An 11,212-nucleotide genomic window follows, 5' to 3' on the forward strand; every position below is an offset into this window, starting at 1 on the left:
TCAAATTCAATTCTGTGATGGATGGGGAAATGGACTGAAAATCACTGTAAATAACCATCAGCTAAGTCAGCTTTATAGTCCTTCTGAGAAGAATCTGCTTTACAGTAAAGGTTTACCAAATCAATTTTTGACATTTTGTTTCTCTTATTTTTCTGGCACCTTGCTTTCTATTCCATGATTCCCCACAAATCTTTGAAGTGATAGCTTTTGTGCCACATATAATTGCATCATTTGCATGAAATATTTCTCTTAATCTTTTCAGAAGGTATCAAAATTAATAAATGTCAGTAGTGCTGAGGGGAACAGGATTGTGCAGTTAAATAGTTCTGTTCCTACATTTTGGCCCTGGGCTTCAGTGATAATGAAAGTCTTTGCTGTCTATAATTTGTAAGGTTTTTATGAGATATGACTATTGAGTAATCACATTCCATCTTTTCTCTTGGACTTGGGTTCACACTATGAGCTGTTCTCTAATTTGGTAGGTCACATTGATGTGACTCTGAGAACCTCGAAAATGGAACAAGGTGTCACATTGCTGCAGTTGGGTTTGGGACAGAGGGAGCATTGCTCTGCCTGTAGTTGTGTATAAGACCTTTGTGGCTAAATAAAGAATAGTTTCATTGTTGAGCACCAACTGCCCTGATCTTAATGTGTCCAACTGTTTGCAAATGTAGGATGCAGCTCAATGAATTCCCCAGTGATCTCTCCCATTATTTGGTATAAATATTGGTTTTGTTCAAAATAATTTCTTAATCTCTAATGTAATGCTTTAATATGGCATTGGTAGAATACATTAGCAAGTGCTTTGGAATTTGTTGTCTGCTTAGTCTAGAGCTCTCAAGGTAGCTTGATTAAGCCAGCTGTGGGCTGTTTGTTTAATCTCTATCAGTATCTTCTGTACAAAGCTGAATTTGTTTTTTATTTTTAGGCTTTTGATAGCCTGTGGAATAAAGATCTAATCAGCATTGAGAGATGGATTGTAATGCTCTTCGTAGTTTGGAGTGGGATTCAAGAGTTTTACTTTGTGGCTTCTCTGCAATTTTCTTTAGTGTTGTCATGTTGGAATGAGGGCTATGATTTGCTGAGGCAGTGGAGGAACAATCTGCAAAACTGTTTGTACAACAAGTTTTTGTGATTTTGATAACTGTTAGAAATATGATAACAGATGTTCTTTTGGAAATTTGAAATTTGGAGGCAGTGAGGGAATAGAAAAAAAAGATGAATGTGTGGTGGTGAATGTGAAACTGAATAAGTTCTTAACATGGAAAAGAAGGAAATAGATTTTTTTTTCCAATACAAATAGAAACAAGAAGTATTTCATGATGGGCAAAGGTTCCCTTTATAATTGCACTTCTAAGTGATGTATTAAATGGAGTAAGTTGAAACCATGCAATTGAAGTTAGATACTGTGTAAATGATAATACAAAGTATACAACTGACAAGGCAGATTAAGTTGTGATATTTTAAGCTTTAATTCCAAGGTGAATTAGAAACAGGTATTTAATGTTGTACAACTATTTTTGGATCAATATTTTGGGCATACTAGATTCATTGATTGTAGGACAAGGCTACTCCTATTTATTGCAGATTAACAACACAATAATTCCTTGATGATGAACAAGTGAACAGGTTATTTTAGAACTTTTATGGCCATTTAATCTGAAATGGTGAAGGTTAGAAATCTCCCAGTGATGTTTGTGATGCTATCAACATAGAAAGCACAGTGCACATCACTGTCTCCTTCACCGTGACATAACCATGAAATGAAGAGTCAGTATCTGACTTTTCTCTAGCCTTGCAGTGTATTGAAAACCAAATAAATTGCACATTTCTGTTTTAGCTAGTGTAATGTTTAATGTAATGTTTTCAAATACATCCTGGCTGTTTCTGTAGATATTGGAATCTTCTTGTAATCATGCGTTAACTTATTGTAAACCATAAGAACCTGACATTTTGTCAATAAACTACGATACTTCACAGTCAGCAGTGAAAGTAATGCTACATCGCCACATGACATTCCTGCTAGCATTTTGGAACACTTGCAGCCTCAGTGAACGTCATGCTGTTCTAACCTGTGTGCAACACAGCTCAAGTGTTAGAATAAACTGGGGTCAACTATGAGAAACAGGCCACCGATCTTGCAAGTAATCATCTGTGGAGCCTAATTCAAATTGTTAAATCGTTCCTGAACGAAGCTTGACAACTAAGGTGAAATTTTTCTTCAAAGGCCAATGGCCCTAATCCACAGTCAATGGTGACAAGAGCTTCCACTGAATGCTAAGTCTCTTCAGTTCTAGTATTTCCCGAGGGAAAATTAAGACCAAGCTTAGCAACCAATATGAACAATTTTAACTCTCGATTTTGAATATAAATGAGTAGTAAATGGTTATAAAACGGTAAAGTTGCCAAAGTCCTACCAAACCATAGGCTGCTGCCTCATTAGAAAGAGGGAGAGAGAAGACTCGTGGTGGTTTCATCTGAGGGTTATCTCACCTCAGACTAGGGGAGAGGTTCAGCAGGGGGGTCCTTCATGGTTATATCAGCCAGTGTGGGAATTGGACTCATGCTGTGGGGTTCACTTGACACTGCAAACCAGCCAACTGAGCTAGCCTTAAACGATTATACGTTTCACGTATGTGATCAAACTGATGTGAAGAAGTGATCTTAATTACACCAGATGAACAAGCTGGAAGCAAGTAGTTGAAAAGCAGATGCAACATTATGTCTTAATTGAAGACCGTCTCAAATATTTTTTTTTCCCTGGTTCACTACTCCCATTCCTGGGTTTCATACTGCCTGTCTTCTGGTTTTTGGACTTCCCATTTATATTCCCATGCTTTCCCCTGTGTGTTTGTGCTCACTCAGGTCTCTCCCCTTTCCACTGCTGTACCTCATTTCCACTCCTGTATCCTCCTTTTTCAGCTTCTTTTGATGCTTTTGTTTGACTCTCTCGCAAGAAACAAATTAATTCCCATTAAACAGGATAGAAATCAAGTCCTGATCACAGCAATTCTCGTTTTGGAAACGTAGGTTCTATATCTCTAGTTATTTCTTGCGAATAACTAGAGATATAGATCTTGTGGGCTGGGTCAACATTTATTGCTCATCCTGAGTGATGATGGTAACGAGCTGTCTGCTTGAATCATTTCAGTTCATGTACTGTCGATAGACACACTACCATTAGGGAGGCAATTCCAGGATTTTCATGAAGGAATGGTCAAATATTTCCCATTCAGATTGGTGACAGACCTGGAGGAAAGGTGCAGATAGTAGTGTTCTCCTGTATTTGTTGCCCTTTTCTTTCCAGATGGAAGTGATTGTGAGTTTGGAAGGTGCTGTTGAAAGATCTTTGTTGAGTTGTAATAGGCCATCTTGTTTGAGGTCCATGTGACTGCTCCTGAATGTTTGTGGTGGAGGGAGTGGATGTTGTTCAAGCAGGTTGCTTTGTCCTGGATGACATCAAGTTGCTTGAATGTAATTGGAGCTGCACTAATCCAGGAAAGCGAGGAGTATTCCATCACACTCCTGACTAATCCTTGTAGATGATGGACAGACTTTGGGAAGTCAGGAGGTGAGTTACTTCCTGCAGCATTCTGAGCCTCTTTTATAGTCATGGTATTCATGTGGTTAGACCAATTTGGTTCCTGGTTACTGGTAACCTGCAGGGCTTTGATTGTGATTCATCCAACTGCAGTACTTGAAACTGAAATGCTTGAAAGAAAAATTATAATTTGAATATTTATCAAATAAGATCAAAGTGGTAGATTCTTACCCTACATACATTTGCTTTTCTCCCAAGCTGACAGTACTCTGGATTGAAACTTTCAAATCCAGGAAACCGGTGGTCCCTCTGAGAGAGGTCTGTATCCTGACTGGGTTATCTAATAGATTAGATTACTTTACAGTGTGGAAACAGGCCCTTCGGCCCAACAAGTCCACACCGAGTGAGGCAGCAGTGCTAACCACTGTGCCACTGTGCCGCCCAAATAGGAGTTGCAGTCTCCTGGGCTTTGCTTTTTCCTCCAAAGTAGGCAAGTTTTAACCAAACATCAAAACTCACCCATCAAAATCTAGCCCCAGTTGAAATTGGGGTAGTTGTCAACTTTTGCAGAGATCTTCTAAATTTATGAAAATGTGAAGCTTGCAAGTCCCTAAGTCGCAAATGAGGATGACCTTATCACACAGAGGATGGCAAGTTGGTTAGGTATGAATTTAGCTGCATTGTTTCAGTAATTTACAAGAACAAGGATATTGTTTGAAAAGGATGTGAAGCTGTTGTTTGAGACTGGATTGCAGCAATGTTGGTAATCATGCTGAGAAGTAGAAATTCAAGCTACGAGTTTTAAATTGTTCAGTCTTTTTCTCTAAATTGCTCTTTTTCTCAACTTTGCTTTCGTAAGTTTGGACATGCTTTTCTCCTCTTTTTCCATCCATTCTCTTTCTCTTACATTAAATTATCTATCATCCCATTCAACTAAATAATACCTAACTCAAGTCTTTGTAGGGTTATCTATTGCATTTTGTAATTATGTTAATTTTCCTTCTCAGTTATTTTCTGTGTTGCCCCTTACTCTTTGCTTCTGCAATATGATCCTTACAGTTTGCCCAAAAGAGAATCAAGAAGCTGATTGCAAGTTTCAGTTTTAAAATTTGGATTTAAAAAAATCCTTCTACATTTGTCACTTAAAGGTTGCTATCAGTGTGAACTGATCACAGGTAATTATGTAAAATGATTTATTTGAAAACATTTCATTATCGTTCTCTCTTCGGGGTGATAGGTCAGTGACAGGAGGCTGGCACATTTGCTGTGATGTACTGCCGCTGATGCTGGTGCAATGTCAACTATGATTTTCGTCTTGTATTTTTGTCCTGTTATTCAAGTAAAGTGCCGTCAAGCCGTTGAGCCTTTGCAACAACATCTTGACTTTTGTACGTGACAAATGTATCTCTATATTGGAGATGACGTGTCGTTGTATAATGCATTTAACATTAATTTTAAAGCATGATTTTGATCCATCAATAACAGAAGCAGCACTCTGCTTACTGTGTGGGGGGTGCTGGCATCGATTCAGGACCCCCATCAGTGCTGATTGCAGACTTCACTCAAAAGTCTCCTCCCTTTTGTATGCGCTTTTCTCTGTTACCTACATTGCAACAGATCTGGGAATGTTACAAAGCATCTGGCTGTTGTGGAATGTTGTTTAGGATGCAGATTGAGAGCGACAGGATCAGACTACACTTGGCATTTACTGTCCCAGTACGATGGTAAAGGAAGGTGAAGAGTGCCCATGCCAATCTCTCTTGTGCTGGGCACCTGCATTCTCGATCAATTTGGTCTGGAGGATTGCATTGACAATGGAATATGGACACTGGCTAAGAAAGTGGAATTCAAAGAGCTGATCAGCGTTTTTTTGTTTAGTTTTGGCTTCATTTCACATGATGTCTGTTTGGAAACGACAAACCCTCCTCCAATGGAATGGTGCTTTACATGGTACAATGTCTCTTTTGATCTGTTCTGTTTGGGCAGGACTGTTGTTGTCCTCTGCTTAATTTGACAACCACATTTTGATGGTAAATGATTTGAAAATTTGACAAAATTTTCTGGAGTTTTGATTACTGATTTTATTTTTTGACATTGTGTTTTTGCAGATTCTGAGCACACAGCATTTCTAGTTTCAGACTGCACTTACTTGCAGCAGCTTGTAAGACAGTGAGAACGAGGCTGCCAACGGCTGCTGGTGCCAAGCTGTCAGATGATGCATAAAATCAGGCCACTGGTGGTGCTTCTGTGCTTCCTACTACCTACTAATGCTGAAGGTAAGTCGACTCTAACCTTGTTTTGAGGGGTCTGTTTTATCCAATTCTCCTCCCCTTGTTCAGGTCCCTGCACGCCCTCATTAAACTATCTAAATTATTGCAGAAGGTCTGCAGAGATACACGAGCCTATCTTTAGATCTTGCTGCCATGTTTTTTTCTTCGCACAGTTGGAAGTGGAGCCTGCATCAGCAATCTGACTGCTGTGCGTGTTTTCATTGTTTCTTGTCACAAGCTCACATGTTTTCGTATCCACTGTCTGCAAGAAACTACCAATGCCATATCCTGCCTTGTTCAGGCTAGAATACTGTACAGCCATCTCATGTATTCTGGCACTGAAAGCAATGTGAGCAGAGGGGCAAACTTCACTCATCACTTGAGCAAATCTTCCCATGTTCATCAAACCCAGTGCCGCTCCACTGAGACGTGGTGTACCTTAGTTAATTCTATGGACCTTGATGTTTACAATCCTATATAAGTATTGCAAGTTTTTAATCTCTAAAATCATGTGTTGAACTCCCTTTCTGGATTGTCACCCAAGGTTAGCAAAAGGTTATCTCAAATAATAAGAGAGACATCTTTTGCTGTAATTTGAAAGTGATCTTAAGTGCAATTCAGGTATGCTTTTAGAGCCAAGGATTTTGTCTTGTGTGTCTGTCCTCCCTTCTCCATTTTTATTTGGTTTCTAATATGAGAAACAAATGATTAACATTGGTGTATTGCATGATGGTCCTGACTCCTTCAGTGGCATTGGCACCTGAGTAAAAAGTGAGTTCCTGTAGCTTAACAGCTTGCCTGTTTGCCCTTTGACTGTAACAAAAGGAAGATGAACCTGAAGACTGAAGAACTATGAGATTGTAGCATGAGTACTGTCCCATCAACATATCATAAAACGAACACATATTTACCGTTTGTTGGAAATGGTTAGCAACAAGCCTGCTCGAGAAACTTCCGTTGTGTGGGAGCAGAGTACAGTAACCATATGCCACTTGCATTGCGATGCATTCACTGCTCTATTGAGCCATCTGCACTCTCATTGCCAGAGATTTCTGCCAAGTGTACTGGTCTCAGTATAATAAACCAGCGATTTCAAGCTTAAAATAATGTTTCTTTGCTTCAAGGCTTCCAATTTTCTTTGAACCTTCAACAATAATATTTCACCTTTGTGAAAAAACTACTTACAATTGTCGAAAAAAACAAATGGGAACACAAAGGTTTATTTATAAATGTGAAAGTGATAATAGAATATGCATTTCTCTTCAATATTAATATTAAGAATACATAATTGGTAGCATCATTATTTAAAAACTGCGATATACGTGCATGAGACAATTATGCAATATGTAATAGTTTGGGTTACAATGGAAGTCAATTGATGACAGCACTCCATTGCACTTGTTTTAAGGGAATGCTGCTTTCTAAAGGGTCAGTGAATGTAAACCTTTTCTTCTTGTTTTCTTGCTGAAAACACCCTAAAATGCCCAATGGGTAGTTGGCAGGCTCTTTATTATGGGATTGAAAGGTGACAGTGTTAGAAATAGAAAGAAGGGTTCTCAACATTTGTGTCCTGACAGCTAATATTTTTTCAGTTGATGTGATATTTTCTCATTGTACACTGGACGGATTGATGTTACACCTCAGTGCATCTGCTTCAGCAGCTGAATTAATACATCCATGTGTAGTTGCATTGGATGAATGGAATAGTAATTTTTATCTGCTTAAAATGAGGCTGGGAAAAACCATTTATTCTTCTTCTTGTGCTCTGATTGCATGCTTGACAGTACTGAGACACTGCAGTAATGTGACTGAATGATGTCATTTGGTGGTGTTGGTCATTTGAATGTCATTGCTGGTAAGGTGTTGTTTACACATGAGTTTCATAGTCCTTATCTGTCTTTTTTTCAATTTGCAAGTGCACACCAAAAAACTTGGTTGGGCTAAAAAGTTAGACTTGGTTGAGATTGATCAGTTATACAAATGAAGACAAAAACTGAAATGGGTAGAATTGTGAATTAAAAATTAGGTGAAGTTTCTAAAGCTAGTTTGAAACTTTTTGTTGGGACTCCAGGTTTGGATGCAATTGTTGGTTTCTCTTTTTGGCAAAAGAAAAATGAGACTGCCTATTTTTCTTTGTAATTACTGACCAGTTAAAACCAAGTGAACACAAGTGTTTGAAAGGACTGATTTGTAAGAATACTATTTTGTTGGCTGGCAGATTATGCAGAATAACACTCTTGCATCAAAAATAAGTGACAAACTTGAAGGTTTTGAAGTGAATGGTAGAACTAATTTAGTCATCGCTTATGTCTGACCACTTAACATTTTATTGTAGCTATGCACATAAAAGTATCCTGAGATTTTTCTGTAAAACCCTCAAAGTACTTTATGAGCAGTCACATTCTGCATAGGAACTGGCGATATTTGAAAAAATCAGACCCTAGATTAACATGGTAGTTGAAGTAAGAATTTATTAACATGTATAAAATCACATTGACATTTTAACACAGAAATCTGCAAAATGATCAACTTTCAAATTAATGACATATGGATAAACTGACTCAGATGTGTATATTGACATGGTGAGCAATGTATTTGCAGGTTGTTTGATAATATTGTATTCTTTACTGGCGCTTCTTGAAATAAGGTGTTGATTAAAGTCTGTTCTGTAGCCAATTGGATAAAAATTTGGGGCACAGGCAGGCAATATATCTAAGGGGGGACAAAAGGCAAAGGATTAGTTTGGATTGCTTGAGCAAAACCTCAAAAATCACGTAACACCTGATTTTAGTCCAATAGGTCCAACAGCAAAAGCTGACACCAAATAATAGTCTCCTTCTGTGCTGTACACTTCTATGTATCTTCTATATTTTCATTAATCTTTAATAAACAGTCTGGAATGGACTCTCCCTGTCTGGTTGCCACTGTGGATTGACCATATCCAAACACAGAAGTTAAGAATTGAATGGAATATACAGCACATGGACAAGCCGTTCAGTCCAGCTGGCCTATGACGGAGTTTATGCTCTACGTGAGTCTGCTGTTCTGTTCCAGGAAGCCAGTTGGTCAAAGATGAATCTTAACTTTGAGAGGACAAGATCATTTTTGCATATATTTATGAAGTTAATCGTTATAAGCATGCACCTCCTGGTTCAACCACACCACAGATTCATTAACTGGCTCACTGATATATTTTTCTGCATTTATGACTCTCCCTCCAGGGCACATGGGATGTCCTCACCTTGGGGTACAACTAACAGGATCATCAACCTTAATTCATTAAACCCTAACAAAATATCTTTTGTTTTTGCTAATGTAATTTTTGACTTAAATGTTTTGATGCTGTTCATCTATACTATTCCGTACGCACTTGCGAGCTACTGTCTGTTTCCCAATTGGAATTATTGGTTAGTCACATATATTAGAATAGCAGTTTTAGACTCTTCCCAAGTGAAAAGATCTGCTCCTTTGTAATTTTTGTGATCTGCATTAGGTTACTCCCTCCGGATGAAAATGGGTTTCAGCCTATTTAGTGTTTCCTGACATTCATGTCCTCTCAGCTTTTGTGTAATTTTTGGAAATCATCTTTTATATATTTCCAAGTAATGTCACAAGCTGGATTTTCCGATTGGAGATGTGAATTGGGGCGATGGGGATGATTATGCTTGGTTTGCTCTTCTGTCTCCAGTCTGCCATGAGGCTTAATATCATTGGTTTTCTGCTCAATCAGTGGATGGGAATTGAAATAAATCCTAGCCTGAATTGTATGCCATTGCAATAGCCCCTATCTATGTTTGATAATAAATGACTGAAAAAAGCTTAAGTTTCTGAGTGACCAGGGGGAACATCAGATGAGACCTGGGATGGGGTAAAAAATGATTGGTCATTAAAACTTTGTCATATTTTGTCCAAAATTTCACTTTTTTTTGCACCAAATAAAACTGCTTGAATGCTGCTGTGTCTGTTCCTGCCAGGTCAGAGCTGGTCAAATTCTTAGAGCTCCCAGTGGCTGTCCACCCCAGTGAGTTGCTCCAAGTCAGAAGACAAGTTCTTAATATATTGCCGAGTGATGTCAATGCACCCATTGGGGAGTGCATTTACACTCGCCTGCCTGATCTCTGCTGTTGCCACAATTGTCTGAAGTTTGATGTAATCAAAATTTCATATAATTTAAAGATTAGATTGACATCTTAAACAAATTATTTATGGACATGATCTTCTCTGTAGATCAACGACATAGGTGCAGGGAACAAGTTGCACTCATCACTCAGAAAATTGGATATCAAAGTGACTCGGTTCCATCCACTCTGTAGGAAAACAGACTTATCACTATACAGTTTGATTATGTCAGTTCCAGCAGTTTCAGATTGAAGAATACCATAAAACTAGGCTGGGTCCTAGCTATCACTCGGTTTGGTGTCATCTTCTTCGTGTTTCTTACCTTTGCTTTCCTACACATTTGTAGGAGTCTCCCGGCACATTAGTTCAGATGGCAAATTCTGTAATCTATCCAGGCTGAACGTAAAGACAAATGCATCTTGTGCTCTATCCTCGACATTGTGCTTTTCTCTGTTCTTTCTGAATGTAAGCATCAAGAAAATTGTGGCCTTGTGAGAAACTGTTGTATTTCCACTCTTGGTCACGCCAAATAATGGACCCTTGGAAGTGAGGAAGAAGTTTCCTTGGTTAATAGTGATGAATGTTCTGTCCTTTGATGCAGGACTTGCTACATGCACAGGGAAAGGAATTGCCACCTTTAGTTGATTCTCAAACCATGGACAGAATCACATTAGGTTGAGTCTTGGGCCAAGATGAGGAAGATCTGTGTTGTCAGCAATTTGCGATATACCCATGAAACATGGTTGACCTACATTGATCAAGGAAGGCTCAACTGTTTTCATCTGTGCTCTCTATGGTACATCCTGGCGGTGACACTACTGTAAATGTGGCAGTCCTGTCAAAGCTAGATCTCCCAAATGAGTTTGTACTTATGCAAAGAGACTCTGGCATGCCTGCAGTCTGGAAGATGATCACAGCAAGGATTTTCTGAATGGGAAGTTTTCTGAAGCCAGATAACCATAAAACATGCCAAAAGCTCCACTTCAAGAACACTAGCAAGCAATGTGCTGTGACTGTAGTTACTTGGCACAGGTGCCAACATGGTAAAAACAATGATTGCAGATGCTGGAAACCAGATTCTGGATTAGTGGTGCTGGAAGAGCACAGCAGTTCAGACAGCATCCGAGGAGCAGTAAAATCGATGTTTCAGGCAAAAGCCCTTCATCAGGAATAAAGCCAGAGAGCCTGAAGGGTAGAGAGATAAGCTTGAGGAGGGTGGGGGTGGGGAGAAAGTAGCATAGAGTACAATAGGTGAGTGGGGGAGGGGATGAAGGTGATAGGT

At 38.9% G+C, this 11,212-nt stretch overlaps 1 protein-coding gene across 44 annotated transcripts in view; it reads left to right on the plus strand.

Annotated features, from left to right (window-relative positions):
* The window catches only part of LOC122562121 (receptor-type tyrosine-protein phosphatase delta), a 2,454,643-nt gene that overhangs the window by 1,984,898 nt on the left and 458,533 nt on the right, over nucleotides 1–11,212 (plus strand). For 43 of the 44 annotated variants that reach the window (XM_043714668.1, XM_043714784.1, XM_043714721.1 and 40 more), the window contains one exon: nucleotides 5,650–5,817. In XM_043714668.1, coding sequence (XP_043570603.1) covers nucleotides 5,754–5,817 — 64 coding nt within the window. In that variant the 5' untranslated portion in view covers nucleotides 5,650–5,753. Of the gene's footprint in view, nucleotides 1–5,472; nucleotides 5,492–5,649; nucleotides 5,818–11,212 lie in introns of those variants that run through there. The other variant, XM_043714688.1, reaches the window with a different exon arrangement.

The sequence above is a fragment of the Chiloscyllium plagiosum genome, chromosome 2, assembly GCF_004010195.1.
Source record: "Chiloscyllium plagiosum isolate BGI_BamShark_2017 chromosome 2, ASM401019v2, whole genome shotgun sequence".
In the NCBI taxonomy this organism is placed as follows: Eukaryota; Metazoa; Chordata; class Chondrichthyes; order Orectolobiformes; family Hemiscylliidae; genus Chiloscyllium; species Chiloscyllium plagiosum.